General features: G+C 46.8%; 1 protein-coding gene across 9 annotated transcripts in view; it reads left to right on the top strand.

Moving 5' to 3' along the window:
- Positions 1-21804, top strand: part of fbrsl1 (fibrosin-like 1) — a 234067-nt gene that overhangs the window by 137614 nt on the left and 74649 nt on the right. For 8 of the 9 annotated variants that reach the window (XM_076270550.1, XM_076270543.1, XM_076270549.1 and 5 more), the window contains exon 5: positions 11857-11886. The exons of the other annotated variant lie outside the window; for it this stretch is intronic. In XM_076270550.1, the coding sequence (XP_076126665.1) occupies positions 11857-11886 (30 nt within the window). The remainder of the gene's footprint in view (positions 1-11856; positions 11887-21804) is intronic. 9 annotated transcript variants of the gene reach the window in all.

The raw sequence follows: 21804 nt of genomic DNA on the forward strand, positions 1-21804 counted from the left end.
GTGGGCCCGTGCGCGCCAGCAAGACGTGCACTAACCGCTGACCTTGAAAATTTCCCAGGAAGCACTTTGTGACGGTCTCCGCAGCAACGGGCTGGGTTCACATGGTAACGAGGTGCTCTCCTCAATCAGTCCTTGGCAGACTTCTAAACAGACCAAAAGTTTGGTGAAGCGACTCAGGCATCCATGTTAAATCCGCTGGCTCAACACCAAGGAGATGACAGTAATTGTATAATCTGAACTTTACTGTAGCCTCACTCTTTCTGGGAAGTGCGTGACACTGGCCTACAATCTGTTGCCATGTAGATAAAAGCCTAAGGTCATCTGGTCTGTGTTATAGACAATTTCTGTATGCTATATAAGCACATGATATCCTACAAAACCCAGAAATATAATATTTCAGAGGAGCTATTCTGATGGAACCAAACACTCAACCTTCAGTTAACCAAATGGACTACGCTTCTAGTATTTTTATTCGAGAGAATTCATACGTTTAAATGTTTTCCTCTTCCGCCTAGTATATTCACCTCTTGAGCCACACAGCAAAAGAAGGGCTTCAGAGTTTCTCCATTTTGCCTCTTTTATGGAACTCCATAGCATGAAATGACAATCCTCCTCGCCGAGAACCACCAGCGTCAGGCGGTAATGAGATTGTGCTGCTTGAAATATCACTACAAAGCATCGCCCTGCACTGAGTCGCAGTGCACCTTCAAACGAGAGAAGCTGTCTGCTAGGGGGGAAAAAATGGAGGCACAACAAAAACAATCGGAGTCCCGCTGAATGAAGACTCTCTCTCTCACCGCAGACAGGCGCTTTCATCCCGAGAATGATTAGCCATCCGAAACGTTTTAGAAGCCTCTTTGTGCACACTCCTCAAACGAGGGGGGGGGTGGGGGGGGGTGGGGTTCTGTTGAGAAGGGGTTGTTTTGGGAGCCTCCGTGGAGTCCTAGCGCTCTTGCGCTAATTGCGCGACATCTGACAAGCGAGGCGTGGGAGCGCTATCTCAGCGCTCTTGTTACGCCTCTTGTTCTCCCCGTCGTTAGATCTCGCGCTACAGCCAGATGCGTCGTAAACAACGCCTTGTGTGATCCTCCATGTCTCCTGCCTCTTTACGTTCACACTCCTGACAATTGTGCACTGGTGACCACTCGTGCCGGTGTTGGGTTCTACACTGCGATGCCAGCCTGATAACCTCTGTGCCCAATTGTTTTTCCTGTTTTTTCTTTTTTTTTGTTTCAGTCGTCTTTTATTCCCCCTCCCTCCCCCCTGCCTGCTCGCTATGATCACTGAAATCATATGCAGTTCTGCCCTGTTTTTTTCCCCCCCCTTTCGTTCTCTCAGTCATCATTCTTTCATCATGGCAGTATCTGAGATGCTGGCGCATTCTGCGTGCCTGAAAGCAGGAACAAAGTCCAGAACGTGTGCTTGAGAATCCAACTGAGCTGAAGCCTACACACACACGTTTTTTCTGCGTCTCGGAGGCCCAGGATTTTCTGATGGAGGGGAAGTCAGCTCTGGCAGAGGCATCAGTGTGGGCCGACTCCTGAGAGCAAGGGAATGCAGTAGAGTGGAGGTGGAGAAGAGAAGAGAAGCAAGTGCTAGAGAAAGAAAAGAGAGAGCAAGAGAAAAAAAGAGACAGAGAGCACACAAGAAAAGGGGGAGAGAGAGAGAGAGAGAGTAGGTCTGGAAACACAGCTCATAAAAATCAGTATTATAACAACATTAATTGATGCTGCTGAGTGCCATATGTGATGCCATATGGAAAAGCCACCCCAGAGGCCTCCTATAATAGACAGCCTGCGGTGGTGCACACAACTTGGCACGTTTACAAACAAGGGACGTCCCATTAATATCAGCGGCTGAGGCTGTGATCAGGGGGGAGAAAGAGAGAGAGAGAGAGAGAGAGAGAGTGACAAAGAGAGGCAGAGAGAGAGAGAGAGAGAGTGACAAAGAGAGGCAGAGAGAGAGAGAGAGAGAGGAGAAGCAGTGCTGGCATCCTGTCAGCTAGGTAGCACAGCGTCTGTGCTTTTTCGTCGCTGTTATTTTTTTTTTTCCCACCCCATTCATTCGTCTGCCATTTACCCGTCTCTTCTCACCTGCCAATGAATGAAATAAAAAGCCACCCCGGAGCTTTCGCCTGGGCACCGCGCCCTCTTTGTCTCAACTGTCAATCTGAGACCAACACTTGGCCCAGGATGCATGAGGGGTGGGGGGTGGATGTGTGTGTGTGTGTGTGTGTGGGGGGGGTATGTGGGGAGTGAGAATTGGCTGCATGAGCGCGTCCTCTGGTCAGGGTTAACGATTTACAGCGCCGTGCCAGGCTCTTACGGCCCTGACCTCACCCACAACTGTCACTCACGCTGCGTCACGTATTCCGGTCCGGTGACCCCCCCCCTCACCTGTTCTCCACTCAGCCCAGGGTGCCCGCGAGGTCAACCTTGTCATAGCACTCTGACCCGTCGCTGCTTAACCCCCCACCTAGCTCGGAGTGACGGCCCAGTGAGTTAGCTATTGCATCTCTTCCACAGAGCGTGTTTCGCGGCGGCGTACTAATGTGGAATCGGCAGCGTCTTGTGAGGTGCTCAGCGAGCCTCCCACGTATGATATCCTGAGGTGCTCGACACCACGGCTCTTTTAAGCGGGAGCCGGGTGGTGTGTGGGTGCAGTCGTCTGAGTGGCTTAGGGTGGGGTTGGGGGCGGGATGAGATTCAGTAGGGAGGGTTGGTGGGTGTGTGGAAGGGTTGAGGGGTGGTGAGGGGGGGGGGGGGGTGTTCTGCTACAGTAGCTCCACGTGGAACTGAGTTGTCAGCCATTCTGTCAGGCTTCATAGGAACGGACGCAGAGCGAGCAGGGAGCACAGCTGTTTCCCTCTCTCCGCTCGGAGGGAGAGAGGAGAGGAGAGGGAGAGAGAGAAAGAGAGAGAGAGCGAGAACAGAGGGGTAGAGCAAGAGTTTGACTGTGATGTGTGCCGATGTAGCTCCTGCACTGGGTCAAACGCTGCCAGGGTTTTTGTGTTCATCTTTGTTTCGTCTTTCCCAGCGCTGCACTAAATTATTCAGAGCCCAAGGATGTGCACGGCAAATGCCTGCTCTCCCCGTTCTCTCGCTTCTCTCCCTCTCTCTTTTCCTCCATGACATTGCCTCCCTCCTCTCTCCCTTTCTCCCTCCCTCCCTCACGCTCTTGTCTTCCTCTCTCATTCTCTTTCTCGGTGCCTTCTAAGCCTAGCTTGAGAGATTAACAGAAGTTTTCCTCTTGCCTTCCTGCTAATGCACCTCCCCTGCTTGCCCCCTTCATTACTGCCAATATCTTTCCCAGAATCCCTTTCATCTCACCCAACTGACGACTGAAACATCCAGCTCAGGCATGGGGTTTTGAAGGCTGAGGAACCGGCATTCTCTTCAGACATCTTTTCGCTTTCTCTCTCTCTCTCTCTCTCTCTCTACCTCTCTGTCATTCCTCTGTGGTACATCTATGCTGGATGTGAGGGATATCTGAGAAAAAAAAGAACCCTCCTCCACATTTTTTAAATTACTGTGCTAGAGAGAGAGAAAGAGAGAGCTGCCTTTTGTTGAGTGTGTGTGGGGGTGGGTCGACTCGCTATAGCCCCGAGACCTCCGAGGTTCTGCTCGGAGACTCTCCCCGCTCCCTCTCCCCTTCTCGCTCTCTCTCCCTAATGATTTCCAATGACTTTGTTCTCGTTTTATCTCAAGTTCAGAGATAACCCAAGGGCAGGCCAAATCCTCTGGCAGTCAATGCCACTGATTAAAGATCCTCCGACCAGCAACCACACCTCCAACACGCACACATCAAGGCGTTACCGGTGACCACTAATATTGTGGTCAAGCTGGAGAAATTGCTCAGTATGTTTTGACCCCCCCCCCCCTTGATTTATTTTTTTGTTCCTTTCCTGCTACTGTTCTGTCTGTGTTATCTGATTGTACATGAAACAATCCAATAAAACCCAAGGCAAGAAGTGAACCCGGAGTCCAGGGCCATATGAAGGGAGAGGGCAAGAGAAGGAGAGAAAAAGAGAGAGGGGAAGCAAGCGATGAGAGTGAAGAGAGACAGAGAGAGAGAGTGAAGAGAGAGAGAGAGAGACTTGAATGCGGGCCCAGTCAGTGCCACAGGACACTCATTTGTAATTCTTTAGCCCGCCTCTGACAGCTTTTGATCATTGCAAGGAGGGGGAGAAGAGGTTGGAGGCTAGAGGAGGTTTGGAGGGGAGGGTGTGTGTGTGTGTGTGGGGGGGGGGGGTGCTGAGCAAAAAGGGGTCTGAGGGGAAGGAGGGAGGAATTGCCCCCTCTCGCAATCGCTGTCACCCAGCGTGAATGCCCCTCTGGCCGAATGACAAGTCGAGCGTGAAACGCTTGGCTGCCCCCCGAAATTAGCAGCCGAGCCCCCCGGCGGCACATGCTTCTCATGACCAGTGCACCGTGGGCTGCCGCAAGACTCTTTTCATTACGGCTCTGCCGGCCGCCATCTCTGCCTCGCAGCCCCCCCACACAGCCTCTGCGTGTGGAAGTGTGTGCGTGTGTGTGTGTGTGTGTGTGAGAGAGAGAGAAAGTGTGTGCGCGCGTGTGTGTGTGTGTGTGTGTGTGGCTCAGTAAAACTGCACTGCACTTCACTGCAACAGCCAAGGCAAATGGAGAGATAGAGGAGAGATTTAGGAGAGATTCACGCAGAGGAAGGCTACTACTCTGTGTGTGTGTGTGTGTGCGTGTGCGTGTTTGCCTGTGTCCGTGGTGAGACTGGTGAGCATTTGCGTGCAAGCTGTTTCTGTCAGTGTATTTGTGTGGGTGTATATGTGTGGGGGAAGTAGCTTGAGAGCTAGCGAGGGAAAGAGAGAGGGAAAAAGGAAGAAAAAAAAACGGAAGAGGGGAGAGAAAAGGTGAGAGAGAAAGAGAGAGAGAGAGCACGAGAGAGGGAGAGAGAGAGAGAGAGAGAGAGACTGTACAGAGCAATGCCCGGAGGCTCAATCTGTTCCTCACTGAGCTACATCAGTCTCGGAGACGGCGGAGCGGGCCGGGGGGGAAGCGCCTGCGCTCGCTCCATCAAACTGTCAAGCGGCCAGCAGAGCTGCGCGCCGAGACTCACAGGCTGCCCTCGGGGCGAGTTCAAGTCAACATCCCATTTCCTTCCTTCCTCGGCTAATTTCTCCTACGCCCGAGTTAAATCTCCACCGCCCTGTGCCTGCTGCTGCCGCCGCACTGCTGGGCCTCAGAAGCCATGGCAGAGCAGGGCTGGGGATCTGTGTGTGTGTGTGTGTGTGTGTGTGTCTGTGTGTGTATGTGTGTGTGTGTTTCTGTGTGTGTGTGTGTGTGCGTGGGATAGAAAGGCGGCGGCGATACAGGGAGTCTCTGTGATTGTGTTTTGGGTTTGTGCCTAAGTGAGTGGATGTGTAATTTGTCTGTTTGTGTGTATATGGGTGTAAGGGTGTGTGTGTGTGTCTGTCTATGTCTCAGTGGAGCTGAAGAGAACACTAGAGCTGGTGCCTGGTTGTGTGTGTGTGTGTGTGTGTGTGTGTGTGTGTGTGTGTGTGTGTGTGTGTGTGTGTGTGTGTGTGTGTGTGTGATGAGGGGGGGTTGTAGCTGTGGGAATTGTCAAGGCAAAAGGGAGCGACGGCAGTACTGCCGAGCGGCTCTGGGAGCCCCGTGGGGACCTCATAAAACAAGCCCCGCTCAAATCCACACTGTAAATCAGCCTGCTCCATGGTCACACCCCACTGCTGCTAGCACTTTCTCCCCCTCCTCCTCCCCCTCCTCCTCCTCCTCCTCCTCCTCCTCTTTTTCCTGTGCGCTCCGTCTCTTTCTTTTTTGCACGCGTTCCAGTGCTCATTAGCTTCTCTCAATTCCTCTTCATGTTAAATGTCCCTCTCTGGAGTTGTGGAGCCTATCTGCTAGCGTGGTGTGGTGTGGTGTGATGCGTGGATGGCTTTCCAGTCCGTTTTGGCGGGTTTCTTGGCTGTGATTTCCTCTCTTCCTCTCTCTCTCTCTCTCATGAATAAAGCCGCCTCGCTCCCTCGTATCGCTCCCATTACATGCAGCAGGATGCCAGACCACTGTCAGAGGCAGCCAACACGATTCCCTCCCTCCATCTCATGGTGCACAGGCTGGGGCTGAGGGACCTGCAGTTGGACGGCTGAAGGCAGCTCTTTCATTTAAGCGAGGGTCTCTCTGGGTTAGTTTTGGAGGGGTGGGGGTCTGTCTCCTCCTCCTCCTCTTTTTTTACTCATTCACTCCTTTCTACTCTCCTCCTCCTCCTCCTCCGCCTCTCCAAAGCTCCAACCCTCCTCTGTGTGGGCCCCCACCTGGAAGAGTGCTACAGCTGCGGCACACACGGGCCATGCTGTTTACAGGAGGCCTGGGCTCAGTGAAACGCAGCCCTCCGCTCTCTCTCTCTCTCTCTCTCTCTCTCTCTCTCTCTCTCGTCTCGGGCTCACCTCGTGGCTCAGGTCTCTCCTCACATCCTTGATTTAATGCAGCCCCGACCTAGGCCCCTGAGCCTCCTGAAGTCAGTGGATTCCTCCCAGGGATCTGCAGCCGCTGTCAGTTTCGTACTGTCTCTTATTCATTCTGTTTCTTTTCCCACGTTGACCGAGTCCACTTGCAGAGTCTTTCTTCTCTTCCAGTTTCAAATCTGTGCTTTTTCTGGTAAACGTGTATAGTAGGTTTAAATCTTATCTCCCAGGAATGTTATTGAATGTCTTGGCAGGGAAGTGTCTAAAACCGGAGTACCTCAGGGCTCGGTACTTGGTCCATTCGCACAGTCAGGTCACAGGTCTTCCACCTACGCCAGTGAGTTGTACATCGGAGATGAGTTTCGTGTTTTTCTGCTCTCGTCCACCCTGCTCACCTCTCTTTCTCTAAACATGGTCGATGTTATTAGTGACCCCGCATCTCAGAGCTGAAGCCTGGGATCATCTCCTCACTCCGGCTGATCAATAGGCACCTAATCCCAGCCTCGCTGGCTGACCCAGGGTAGTCATGAGACCTCCCATGATGCCCGGAGGCAGGGTCAGGGGTCAAATGTCTGTATAAATTTGAAGCTTTGATCAAATGAAGGGTCTAGGAGGTGGTTTAGCACTCATCTTTTATTCAGGGGTCAAGTGGAATTGCCTTGGCCTTCCGTAATGCAAAGAGGTTGAAGTTTTTTTTTGTAGCCAGAGCCTGGTGAGTCACACTCCACTACAAACCATGTGAAGACCTTGCTTGTTTCCTACATGCGTTAGACTTAACATAACATGTTTGTTTCTTGCTCCTCAAATTTTTTTTTGTCTTGTGCAGTTTTTCTATTTTTGAAGATAATGTGTTGCTATCCATTAAACCCCGAAAGCCACTCAGCCAGTGCTGTCAGTCACACAGCCCACGCCTGTGTGTTCAGTTCCCCAAAAGCCTTGATAGTGCCATCTCCACTCTGCCACTGCCAGGTCTCACGCTGCATATTTTCATCTGCTTCGCAGCAAGTATGGCCTCAATCAGCATTCAGCCAGACAGCCCCCAGCAGCGAGGGCCGTGCCAAAAGTGATGTGACTGTGTGAGACTTTTTGCCTCTGCCGCCACCCCCTCCGAGACCAAATTCATTGTGAACCTTCTTGGAATGTGACAGGTGGAACTGTGTTATCGATTTGGCTAGTCGGGTTTAATATGCTCAGGGGCGTGCAGCGTTTATTGTCTTCCCCCTGCTCCGTGTCTATTAAAACGTCCCGGAAAGCAAAAGAAACAAGCGCTGAAATATCACACGGTTCCTATATATATTTTTCATTCTCATCTCATTTTCCCTCTCCAGCACTGAAGTTGGAGGTGAGCAGTGAGAAGGCTAGCCTGGAGGGCAGGCCTTTGGGCCAAGACCTGCAGCGAATAAATCTCACGGAGCGCGAGTGTGTTGAAAGCTGCGTAAATGTCAAAAGCGTCTGGTCAGGGAAGGTGGGGCAGAAGCACTCACCGTGGCTCCCCCACCATTGCCCACCCCACTCCGCCCTCGCACCCCCCCCCCCTCTGAAAGCCCACCGCACTCCACCCTACCTCTGGGATGGTGTGTGGATGTTGTTGGCAGGTGCAGATGTTGCTTGCTCTACGTCGGAGCTGTGAGTCGGGGTTGGCTCTTTTTGGATCTCAAAGCCCATGGGAGCCCTTCCTCCTGTCAGACAAACTTTTTTCTCTCTCTCTCGCTCGCTTTTAACAACATCCCCCCAGACTGGTGTGTGTGTGTGTGTGTGTGTGTGTGTGTGTGTGTTTGATGGAGGGAGAGTATGTGTGTTTTCTTCAAGCATATGTTATTGCATTTCCATCACTCGCACAAATATGCTTGCCTCTCCCCTGCATGTTTTTTTGGAAGAGAGCAGCAAGTCGTTTCTCATGTGCTGTAAATGTTCTGGAATAGGGTATCAGTTATTTGGCCACCACTAGACCACCACAATCATCACAAAATGCCAACCTGCCCCCCCCCACACACACACACACACACACACACATGCACGGGCGCACACACAGCACACACACACACATGTTCTGGAATAGGGCATCAGTTATTTGGCCACCACTAGACCACCACAATCATCACAAAATGCCTACCCCCCCCCCCACACACACACACACACACACACACACACACACAGCACAGCAGGGTTCTGTTCTGAGCTCTGTCTGAAGCAGACCCCCATGCCGACCCCACCACACTAGGGGTCTCAGATCTCATTTCAGGCCTCCTATCGAGCTGGTGTTGTGTCTGCTCCTCTCCTACCGAACAGCACGCAGTCCGTCCCTGCCCTCTCTACCTTCCTGTCCGAGTTCGATGTCCGTTAAGACAGGCACTTTGACTCTGGCTGGGCCCCGTCTGCACGGTTGGCTGCAGTTTAGGTCTCCTCGGGGGTGGGGGGTGGGTGGGGGGATAAGCACCAAGCTGTGCTCTCTGATATTGTTTTTCCCCTTTTTCCTGTGGAGTGGAAATGGTTCAGTGGGACCACTGCTGTAGCTCCAGATCTCCTGGAGAGTGTGTGTGTGTGTGTGTGTGGGGGGGGGGGGGTTGTAAACTGTCTTACAGATATTTCCTCTCTCCCCCATTGCCCCAGTTTCAGTCACTCGCAAATAACTAGGAAAATGAGAATCACCGTGTGGGGGCCGAGTGTCATCTGTTGGGCTGCACACGGGGGGAGTATATCTCTGTTAACGCCGGTGGTCTGTTTTCCATACAGCCGCAGCTTGCCAGACATCGTTATGACCCAACGAATCAGCATGTTTGCAGAAACGCTGTCAACCGAAAAGGAGCTTATTATTTGAACAGATTATCCACTGCTCAGAAACAAACATTACTTTAAAAAAACAAAAAAACAAAGGCTGTTGAGCCAATGGCCATCCCCTTTATTTATGTGCCATTTCATGACTGTCTTGCCTTGTTGAGAGGAGACTCTGGCTGAATGAGGTGATGATTGGCAGTCGCCTAAGCCACTTTGCCTTCTTTAATACCCCATACCTATAATGAATGTCTTATGACAAGCAAAGCTGAGCAATCAGGATTTGTTTAACAAACATTCCATAGAGAATTACTGGACAGGCTGTGAATGAATGTCTCCTCTAATCCTAAACAAACCCACGTACCCCCTCCGCCTTTTCCCCCATCGCTTTTTAAATGTGCACAATCCCACATGTCGGCCCAAGAAGATAGATTCAGCAGGATATGATTAATGCGAGAAGAAAATACTCCTTAAATACCTGTTTTCTACATCTATGGGTTTTATGGCTGTTCGTTCCCCATGCCGTATTTGTTCCCTCAGTGCATTTTTCTCTCCGTCCCAGTGAACGCTAACAAAGACAAATTCAAAAGCGAAAATCTGTGTCTTAAATTGTGGTCCTCACAACATTTCCTTGGCTTTTCTGCATACTTGGGAATCATCGTTCCTCTTTTCATGCAAGAATGGCAACAACATGGGCGGTTGTGTGAAGAGGGGCTGTGTGATGATTTGCAGATAGAACAAACATAACTACACACACCTACAAACACACACACACGCACACACACACACACACACACACAAACCCCAACACAATCACTCCCATTGAGCCACTAAATCTCTTGACTTAAAACTGTTCAGTCATTTGCCCTGCAGTGAATAAGAGAGAAAAGATGGATTCCTGCTGTGGAGAAGCTTTTCTTCCCTTCCCATGGCCATTGGCTTGCAGTGCTTATTGTACTCGTTACTTAATTACACATTGGGACCCACCACACCAATACAAAAACCCTGTGACCCACTCCAGCCTTTGTGCCGGGTGCTGAAAAGGACTTAAACAAAGTGAGGAAGGCCACTTAAATATGTTGCCACAGGAACTTAATTGCCAGACTAAAGGCAGATTTCTAGAGCCCTATTTTTTGTTAATGCTTTCTCAGCTTAATTTCTCCTTGTATTGTTCCTTTGCGTCAAGGTCTCTAAAAAGGTCTCTCCTTTTTGCTCTAGTCCACTTTGCATTAATCACTCAATGGTTTAAAAAGGGGGCCTTGCATGGACCGTTATATATGTCCTCATAGCGAGGGGAGGAAAGGGAAAAATAAGGATTAATGGGAGAAATGAAAGCAAGCAACTCGCAAGTCTCGTTAAGAAAAGGGGTGGCGAGAGCCCATCTCTCTTTACAGTGCTAATGGAATCGTAGCATGCATATTATTGTTCCCATTTGCATACGTGTAATTGTGGCCCATTTGTATCTAGACCTAAAAACGTACTCTGCAGGAGAATCTGTGATTCATTTTTTGAAAGATATGCCACATAATTAAAGACAGGCAGAAAGGATTATTTCTGTGGTGTTTTTTTATGTTTGACCATATGACATTTTGAATAAATGTATTACTCGCCAGTATCCAGTGAGAGACTCAGCATCAATTTGTACATGGTTTAAAAGGTTAACTGCTCTCGTATTTGACTTATTTTAGCCCTGGCTCTTGGTCAGTTTCCCTTTTTTGCAAATTTCTTGCACTGGCAGTAGGAAGCATGTAAATCATCCCAAAATTAGCTTCTTAAACTAATCTTTCCTGGCATTGAACTCTCTCTGACTAAATTACTGTAACCATATGGGTGAAAGTTAACATGTTTGAGTGAAAGGATCTTCGATGTAGAACCACACTGCTATAACTTTCTCTCCCACTGGATGCTAGCGCTTTACAACTATATCTCATCTCTGTCAGTTAAGTCCTTCACTCCCTAAATCTGGTCTGACTGGACGTCAGGATGGACTAAATCTAATGTAGGGTCTTTGGCTTGAGAGCACACAATCTGACTAGTCCCCATGCCCGCCGCTTATAAAGGAATTTGGAGATGAAGAGAGTTTGTGTGCTAAGAAGGGCAATGTCTTAATTACTAGCCTGTGGTGTTTCATGTCCTTTGGGTGAATGTGTGGTCATTTTCTTGTGGTTCTTATGACATTACATGGTTTGCCATATTTAAAGTAGCCTGGCCCTGAGTGAAAGGGTAGGCCTGTGTTTCATGCCCTCCTAGATAGCATGAAACCGTATGCTTTCTATCTGTCTAAACAGGAGGTGCTCTGCTTCAGGCAAAAGAGAGCAACACTTCAGTTTGTTTTCCTTCAGACGAGTGTCCACTACAGTGAACTGACTAAACTGAAATTTCATATCATAAGTAAGACGAAGTTAAGTAAGAGGGGAATTTTTGAGCACTGATTTTTTTTCTCTCTTCTCAAACCACGTGGAGGGGGGACTTTCAAATTCCACCGTTTCTTTGCCCTCATCTCGTCTCCTTTGTCTTGAAAGCTGTCACTGAAGGAGAGGAGTCACACACAAAAATAACATCTGCGGTGATAATGAGGTGGGGGGGCCAAATGAATAATTCTTTCTGTTTCCCTCTCTCTTCTCTTGCAGTGTGACAGCGAGAGCGACATTGATGACAAGGTAAGCTTTATTTCCCCCCTATGTGTCTTGTTTACTTTTTCCAGCCACATGATACAGTATGTGCGGCTCACCCTGAGTGTCAATCCCTGAGTTTTTGCCTCAGATAAATAAGTCTCTCGTTGGCGTGGCAAGATGAGAGGTAGTAGAAGGTAGTCGTCGACACGACTGTTGATCATTTGCATTTGACGTGAGAGTGGAGGAGGGGGGGGGGGGGCAGGGGAGCACAAGGAGAGGCACTTTTCAAAAGGGAATGGGGATGCAGTTTTCAGGGGTGGGGTAGGGAGGGGAGGGAAGGGCGTTTGGAAGAGAATGACAGTGAGTGTCAGTGTTTCGGGGATGTCAAGCAACATTTCCTGTTTAAATTTTAGGTCCTCAGATCTAGTTTGGGGTGAAAAACAGCCACCAGTATGGGTGAAAGAGTGATGCATTGTTTGAGTTTGCCTGAGACGTACATATTCATACTTTGTTGAATTATTACCGCTGCTTTTGCATTTGCATGAAAAGCCCATTTTGTCATTTTGTGATAAAATGTGCTGTAATGCCATTGTGAGTAAACATTTGTCACTGCGGGAGAGGGTGCAGGTAAGTGATGGATAATGGAATTAGATGCTGGTTATTTATATTGATCAGAAATTGGACAGCTTGGCACACAGCACTGGGGAGATGGAGTCCTCTCTCAGCACTCTCTTATTCTCATGTCACATTATTCTCATCGTCATTGATTATGGTCAGGAAGATGCCCCGTAATGAGATTGATTTCAAGTCTGGGGTGCTGATTTTATTTGACAAACCCAAGGCTACAGTCTCCTCTATGTGCGTGCGGATATCAATAGCAAGTGTCTCTGTTCAAACTCAAATAGACGTTTATTCATGTGGAAATCTGGTGCTGGGTGGTTTTGGTTGCACTAACAAACCTGGAAACTTATCAACTTCAAATGGCGCTCTCTGTGCCAATGCCTTTGCATAGTCATCTCTCAGTGAAGATAACACCGTTTATGACTGCCACCATAAAAATGTTGACCCTTCAATGGATGCCTTACACGTGTTAATTCCACTGCAGTTAAACAATTACTCACTTGTAAACGAATGAGATAGCGTTGCTAATCTCCAGTAAGCTTTCCTCCCAGCTCTGTGGAAATGTCTGCACCTCGCCCCATAAATAATGCATTGATAGCGGGCGCAATTTGCATTAACCGTAGCTTGGCAGTCAATAGCCTTTTATCTCTTCATTGAGCCAAGGAGCCTGGGCGGCTGCATGCTGTTTGACACGACAGGAAGAGGGCTCGCGGCCCTGTCGGATCCCATCCGGCTCACTAGCCGCGGGCCGGGGGGGGGTGGCAGGCGGGGGGTGTCCGTGTGCTCGCCGTCCTCAGGTCGACCTGACCGACTGACCTCCCTGGAGCACCTCCGCCACAGTACATGACTCCGTCAGGCACCTGCCACATGGACGTGTCATTATGTGCAAGCCCCCTGAAAATGGAAATGCCAGATGTCTTGGAGGGGGTGCTTTTTTTTCCCCCCTCTATCCTTGTTTTTGCATTTTGTTTTACATGTTGTGTCGGAGCATGTGGAAGCAATTGCTTGAAGGGAATTCAAAATGCGGGCTCTCTCTCTTTCTCTCTCTACCTCCGTCTCTTCCTCCATCCTCTTCCAGGCACATCCATCAGGTTTTGTTTTCTTGTCCGTCGTGAAAGACCTGGTTGGAGGCGGAGGGGGTTGTGAGGAGGAGGGAGTGGGTCATTTGAGTGCAGCATGTTGATTGACTGGCAGCGAAATCTTACTAAACAATGGGAGAGGGGGGCCTGCTCTCAGAATGTGGCAACGTCCACAGAATGCACATCACTCACTCCATTCTTTTACCCAGAGCTGCACTGAGGCAGTGCATAGGAGAATGGCCTTCAAATCCAACAGGTTCTTCAGTTCAAGAAATACAGTTTTTACCTAATGTCAAGGTCGGTCATTTCATTTGCAGTGATGTTGGTACGATTGTCAAAGATGTTGTCCATTTCACCGTCCTTATGAAAGGCCATGTCCTTTTTCCAGAAATCACAGTAGCAGTTTGACTATATCCACATCTGAGCACACATCACTTTGAGACTCTACAGAAAGTTATTATAACCACTGCAAATGTGGACCTTCCTTCAAAAGCCTGCATGATTGTAAAATTGCTGTCATTACACTCTGAAAGGAACACAACATGCGTTTAAACTGCTGGAGACGGGTTACGTCCCATAATCAACAGCCTTAAGAGCAGAGAAAACATACTTTTTATATAACTCTGCACTATTGAGAGTGAGGTTTTTCCACTTGGCAAAAACGAAAACTGTCATGTGTAATTGTGCAGACTTTACAGATTGCCAACCTGTTAATTTCCCGGCACTGAAGAAGCAACAGGTGCCGTCTCCTCCTCCGACTCCAGGGGAAACAATGGTGCCTTTCACTTCTTATCAGGGTGCACCTGAACGCCCACATTTGTCAAGACTTAACAGATTACCCTAATTAGAATATTGCCTGCAGGTGTGCCTATTGGGTGCAATCAGTTGTGCTGATTTGAATAAACAGTCTCGCGTGTAGATATGGCAGACCAGAAGGTAGACCCTGTTTACATGTACATGGTTATTTTGAAAAACGGAGACGTTTCCCTTTGTTTGTGATTTTCGTTTACATGCAAATGGAGAATTCGCCTTTGAAAACAATTCTTTCTAAAAACTCCGGTCAGAGTGGAGATTTTGGAAAACTTTGTTTGCACGTTTGCATGTAAACTGAGAAAGTTTTTAGGCAGCCAACGTCACAGTATGCGCCAGAACTTGCACCTGCAATAAAAGTGTGAGAGTGTTGGTTACATTTTCATTTGGCTATGGTGATCATGAATGCATTCAGAGTAGCAGTCGCATTTATGTTGGTGCAAACCCTTTTCGTCTGTTTGCATTTGCAAATACAGTTCAAAAGAGAAAGAGGAAGTGATTCATTGCTGTTATTGCTATTTTCGGGATTCTGATTGGCTAACGTGGGCTTGAGCTTCTAGTTACACTGCACAGGTTTGGCATGCTCTTGACGGCATACACAGGTTAGTGTAAACAAAAACTTTTCTGAAAACTGACAGGTGTGCACGATGTTATTTTTGAAAAAGGAGAGGGTGAAATATCGTTTATAAAAAATAGCCGGCCACATGTAAACATAGCCTTAAACTAAATGGTAGCATTGGAGTCCATTCAAATCCTATCTAAACCACTTGTGGTCCTTGGACCTGTGTAAAGGGTGTCATGGTCTCACATTAAGGCTTGTGAAATAGTCTCATCACTTACTGGATTAATAATCTGATCATGTCAGTTTTTTGAACGAATCTAACTAAAGAAAGGAAGCAGGCCATGAAAAGCCTCCAGGCACTTTCTGTATGAGTGCTGGTTTTGAGTACACTCAAAGTGCTCAGTGTCTTGTCACATGTAGTCGACTGTGCACTCTCACATCTGTTTTGCGTTGAATTCCTGAGGGCCACAAACAAATTTTGCATTGTGTGGATATTTCCTTGGGTTTGTCTGGCTCTCCTCAAACATGCATTGTGGCATGTTGGAATTGCCAGGCTTTTTGATAGTGTCTCATTGTGGTGGAGTATGCAACCCTCTGGGAATTAAAAATCATGTAATTAGATTCTACATGATACAAGGTAGCCTATCCAGGTCTTACAAAATAGACACAAGAGGTTTGCTTAAAATGCATGTTGTAATCCAAGGCCTTTGCTGGGATGTATCATATTATTCTTGGAATTGATGTAATGACATATCTCAGACATTTAAACTGAGGATTCAAGTTTAAGAGTGTTGTTGCCAGTTGAACACCAGTCCTGGCCTGTTAAAGATCCCTGGAAAAGCCAACCAACAGGCATAACATCTCCACTAACAGCACAATAGAAATCCTTACCCAACACAACCTTTGCTCTTGACCCCAGTGCCATCCATAAGGCCTCAAATTGCTTTATGGAGAAATGTTTTCTTTGTTTTATGTTCCTTTCAGATGTCACGTCATAAATCAAGGCCTGTGCATAACTGTGCTCAATTAAATGTTCATAAATAGTCAAACCACATGTTGTTTAAAGGGCCTCTTTAACAGAGGCCCTTTCTATTAAACAAAGACCTCTGGAATGCTATGGGTTTCTTTTGGGGGTATTGCTGCTTTATTGGATTGTACATGGTGTCAGTTAAGTTCATGTATTTTTGTTTACTGTGGTCTCTCTGACTTCTACTATTGATTAAACATTAATTATGCCATGGCCCTAAGAGCATGTGTTGCTCATTATGCACTTTTGCAATGAAATCTTTATTTGAATGGCGGTGTTGTCTAATGTTCATATTTTATGAAACAGGGCTTCAGAGGGCAGCCTAATATCTTTAAGAATATTTCATTACAAAAAAGTCAGCGCATTTACAGAGTGTGTTTTTGCCCACATGGCCGTCAATTAGATATTTTTATTTTGCCCTAAAACTGTTTTGTAGGAATGCAGATTGAACACATCATGTGCACTTTGACTTTCCGCCATGTGCAACAAGACTGAATATTTTCTATCTTGATGAACTTTGTGCCTTCAACTTACTTTCAGAGAATGCTTAGTGAAATCTGAGGGGAGTATTTGAAGCTTAAAAACCACACAATTAATGTGGCTAGCGAATGACATTCTTTGTTCATGTTTATGTTTATGGTAGCAGACGCTTTTGTCCAAAGAGACATACAATCAATGACATCAATGAACATTACATTAACATTAAAATGAATGGTTTATAGCAAAGTCATATTGCCTAAATAAAACATTAAATTAACATTAACAGTTACTATTCAGTACATAGATTATTGCTTCTGGTTGGAAGTCCTGTGAAAACAGAACACTGGTTTTTCCAGTATGAACTTCATCAAAATACTTAGACTAACAACCTTGTATCAGTGCTAACAATGCTGTGTAAGTTTGCTGTTAGCTAATTAGCATGCTATATGCATACCAAAACTTGTCTCTGGCAGGCTTGTGTATCGTACACAAATAGTACAATACAAATAGTGGATCTTGTACATTTCTCTCTTGGTGTTGGTGGTAACAAACAAAACAACCTTTCTTTTAAAACTTGAAAGCTTTTCATATGGTGCTCCCATATCGGGTTCAGAGCTGTGGCTCTTTTAAGCAATGGCTTTCTTCTTTTGCAGTAGAACAGTTAAGCAATTTAGAAAATCAAAGGGATACAGAGATGAGGATATGATTTGAAGACAGCTCAGTGACAAGAGGAGGTAGAAAAACACAAATAATCAAAATGGGGATTGTGTGTCTGCAATCTGCCCTTTAAGAAAATGTCCATGTTCATGTGAAACACCATAAGTGGAAGATGCTCTGAGAGCTCTTAAGGGGGGGGGGGGGGTGTGTCCTTGAAAGGAGCCCAGACCACACCAGCCACAATGTGTAACTATAGCGATCAGTTGTCTACCACATATTATGTACCTGCATACCTGTTTGGAACTGATAGAGCTGACAGCAGACAAGCCCAGATGCAGTTCTGGTAAAACTGTCACTTGCAATGCATCAAGAAGCATCTAAAAATGTGCTATGATAATGAAGGAACTCTTAATGAAGTTAATGTGAGTGGTCTATTGATTTTGGAGCTATGCATTCAGTGGAGTTTAATGATTACATTCCAGTAGGATAAATTATGTAACCCCAGTATTATAAGTGTTTTTTAACTCTCTCACTTTTAATAGCAAATGGATTGTTTAGAGTGTAAATGTATAGTCTACCCAAGGCTGCTATTCTAGTGACGGCATGTCAAATTTTAATGTGATTTCTCAATGTGATTCGTTTGTCCTAAGTTTTTTCCCTTCCCCACTTCCCCACAAAGGAATATGTCAAGATCTGACTACAGTGTCACATCAGATGTACACAGCTACTGTATGCTCATTAAAGTCAGGTGTGTTTGTGGAGCACTATCTGGCAAATAACCACAGAAGTGAATTTCATTCCTTCCTATTCCCAGGACATTTTATCCTATTCCAGGCATTACCATATTCCTATGACTGCTACTTAATGCCTGTCGTACTTTTTCCTGCAGCGAAGGGAAAGACCTTGACTGACACATTAATTCCTGCTTCTCTTATCTTCCGGTGTGGAGAATGAATGCAGTATCACATAGATGATGCCTTGCTGAAAGCTTATCAGCAATGGCTCGTCGGGCACTATTCTCCTAGGTATAGGTGTTGTATCAAGGGGTGTCAGTTTTTTTCCTAAAGTAGCATGCGTCTACACATGCACAACATGTCTGAGCAAAGCCTGCGCGTTTTGTCCACCGCCCACCCATTTGTTTTATTCCCTGTGTCTCTCGGTCCCCTTTATCTTTTGGTTTGCAAAATGAAAATGAATAATAATGTGGTCTTTTACCCTCCACCCTCCTCCCCAGACCGCATCCACCGGCAGGTTCCCCCTCTGACTTCTCATATTCAATAACAAACGGCCCACCCACCAGGTCGTTGACAGGCCTAATAGTTTTTTATGGAGGTTCTAAAAAAAAGGACGAAGCGGCTTAATGTTTCGACACAAGTGATCATCCGTCCTCATCTCTTTAATGAAATTAGATTAAGCGCACCTGGGAAAGAGCTGAGAAAGCAGAATGCCTCGCCGCCGCCTTTAATTTAAAACCAATTTGCAAGCAATATTCTCCCCAGCTTGGGATCCTGAGCGGATTCAAAATGGAGGAAGAATAAGATCGCACTGGCACTGACTAGTTTAATTCCTGTCCCCACAGGCGGTGTGAAATTATAACTGACACGTACGACAGAGACTTTAATATGTAGATGTCATTTTTCTCCCGTCCGACTTTGTTTGTCTCAGCCGCAAGGAAAAAGGGCAGGCTTGCACAGCCCTGCGTCACCATGTTGGTTCTAGAGTAATTACAATGGTCTGGAAACACTTTTCTGTCTAATTTATATTAGGCTGTTTTCAATGTTCTCTCTTCTCCTGTTTCTCCAGCTCCAATGGAAGGGTTGCTTTGGTTGTCAAGGGATACATCTGTTATACATTAGGTGCACAAATGTGTGGTGAGCCTTGATCACTGCTTTAAAGGTCTATTTGAATTCCAGAGGAGGTATTCAAGTCTCAAATGTGTGTTTGGGTACTCTTTTGTGAAGGTTATTGTTTTGTCACTGGACAAAGATCCAGGATTTTATTACAAAATGCGGCCGTCTGTGTGGATGTTCTTGAATGTTCTCACTGAGACTTTGGAATGGTCACTTCTGAAAAGGACTGGACAGACAGCTGAGGAGGCACAGCAGGAACATGCTTTAGTGATTTCGCAAGATAGGCAGACCCAAGGACATTTCACTGAGAGAAAGTGTCCATCAGAGAAACCCAAATGTCCAGAACAAAGCACCTTGAGCAGTGTTTTTTTTATAGATTTTCTTAAATGTTATGGTCTAGAGAAGACCTAAAAGACAACACATATATTCTCAAAGCTACTAGTGCCTGTGTTTTTTTATCTTGGAACTTCTACAAACTCCTTGAGATTTACAATATATTGGAACCAATTAGGCCTATTAATTTCCATGCACAGACTTTTTTTTTGTCATGGTCTGTGTTTCTGTCAAGCTTGTACCTTTCTAGATATTAGCTAGTCTTACTAATGAGAGCAGGGTATCTAAGGTCTGACCTTACCGGCCTGTTTTTATTCATTTACAATTAGGTTCAGACTAACAAAAGATGTTTGCGTTTTGGTCAAATCTTCTGACGAAGCTTGAAGTGACCTCAGTGCTCTTGGCTTAATGATTCACTTGTTGTGTTTGATTATCCTTAGTTAAGCCTGTGATGAGCAGGCTGTTTAAAATGGCATCCGTGCTGGAATGCTTGAGTATATTTCCTCTGCTGATGAACGGGGTTTTCAGGCAAGCTCATTTTTGGGATATCACAGCCATTTTGTTTTTTTAAGGACTAGTGTTTGAATAACTAGCCAAGCACTATAAACATTTTTCCACATCAGTAATAAAACCAAAATTGAGTCCATATTGGTTGCAGATGTCTTGAGGGAAAAAAGACGTTTCTTATGCGTATGTGTGTTAGATTTTAGCATTTCTGATCTTGCGTAAACATAATGCTTAAGTGCCTTTTATTCAATAAACATTGGTGGACTCTAATTACTTTCAGATTTCCCGTGTCTTGAAATAGAAGACAGGGTTTGTATGTTTGGAGCAGGGGCATGGAGACTCAACATGTGCTACTCTGGAGAGAGTGAGTGAGACTTGCTTTTCCTTTCCAAAAATGGCATATGCAATTTGGGCCAGTGTACAATACCTCCCCGTCGTCATTAATCCATGCCATTTGACATCAAATGTTCCCCCCGAAGATACAAAGCTTTTGAATTTGTGCCTAAAAGCCATTGCTAGCACCAAGTGAGCAAAGTTTGGCATTGCACTATATAAACCGGGCTAATAGCTGAGCTAGCCGTTTTTGTGAGTTCTTTGATTTGTTCTTTGTTTAGAGGAGGAGGAGGGGGAGGAAGTGTTAACTTATAATTAGTCACCGAAGTGATGTATTTTGTTTTTCTTCTCCCTGCTGTGTTTTCATGGGAACTTGCCTATTTACATGCCAGCGCTAATGCTCTGTGTCGTCTTTGACTTAACGCAGGAAAATATTATGCCGTTAAAAAGCATTAACCATGACAAATATGTTTGACTGCAGGGGCATAGCCATGGAGTGAGTTGGTGACTGAATGTCATTTATTTCCAGGGCCATTTGGACCCAAAAAAAACACTCCCCTCTGTAAACCAGAGCAGCATATGGTGATGTAAACCTTGCTGACATGGTCCGGCTCTCCCAGTGTGTGTCATGCTGTAAAACTACATGTCAGTTTCCACTTAGCACCCCGGCAACGCTTTAGAAAGGCATAAAAAGAAGAAAAAAAAGCAACAACACACACACATCCTCTCCAAATGTCCGCCGCATATGCCAGTCGGAGAAGGGGACAGGGCCAAACCTCAAGCCAACGAGCCCTGGAGTCACTCTGGCTTCCACGGGAGCTCTCTGCAGGCTTGGCCGTCTGATGTGGGGAGCTTTGAGAGGCCGGGGGAAGGCAAGGCGGCCCTGGGAGAGCGAGGCGGTGCTGTAGTGCCTTACCAAAACACACAAGACCCAGCTGCCTTCAATTAAGGCCCCGCAAAAAGAAAAAAAACGAGATGTGGAGGCCCTCATGTGAACAGCCGTCCCCCCTGTCTTTGATGTGCCTCGGCGAGGGAGAAAGGTGCAGGGTTTTTTTGAAAGATTACAGGAAAAAATAATTATTGTATCAAAGAGGCCTTCATAAAACTTTATAGGGGATTGAAAGGCACTGGGGAGGAGGCCTGTGGAAGCAGGTTCCTAACGATCCCAGCCACCCAAGCTCGTTTGCCAGGGTCTCCCCTTTCCCGAGCAGGCTTTAATGATCTGGCATGCCTGGCTAGTTTCATGACTTCAGGCTAGTAGGTTTCCCTCACCACTGCTTTTTTTTTTTGAAGGAGTCGTGGCCCTCTGGTTGGTTCATTTGCGTAGCCTAGCTCCATTAGCATTGCACAATTCAGTGCTGTAGGAAGACCAGTGGCAGCAAATCTAGTGCTAACCCCCTAAACACACACACACACACACACACACACACACACACGAGTCGCGGCCTTTTTCCCCACGTCGAGGCTGCAGTGCTGGAGCTGGCATTTCAACTGCCACCCGGCTGGCACCCTGGATAGGTTATCGGGGGCCTCGATTAAATAAATTTTACTTCATTAGCGCGAAACCTGCTACAGTTGGAGCGCCCGCGGCGCCGCCAGAGGGGGAGCGACTGGGCCCCGGCTCGTCTCTGGCTCGGCAGCGACAGCGGGGTTGATGCTCTGAGAGGAGCTAACACATGGCTCTGACAGCCGGAGCAGGCAAGC

The sequence above is a fragment of the Alosa pseudoharengus genome, unplaced genomic scaffold, assembly GCF_046254945.1.
Source record: "Alosa pseudoharengus isolate Yale_2024_CS ecotype anadromous, Long Island Sound unplaced genomic scaffold, YU_APseudo_1.1 YU_APseudo_1.1_scf_6, whole genome shotgun sequence".
Taxonomy (NCBI): Eukaryota; Metazoa; Chordata; class Actinopteri; order Clupeiformes; family Clupeidae; genus Alosa; species Alosa pseudoharengus.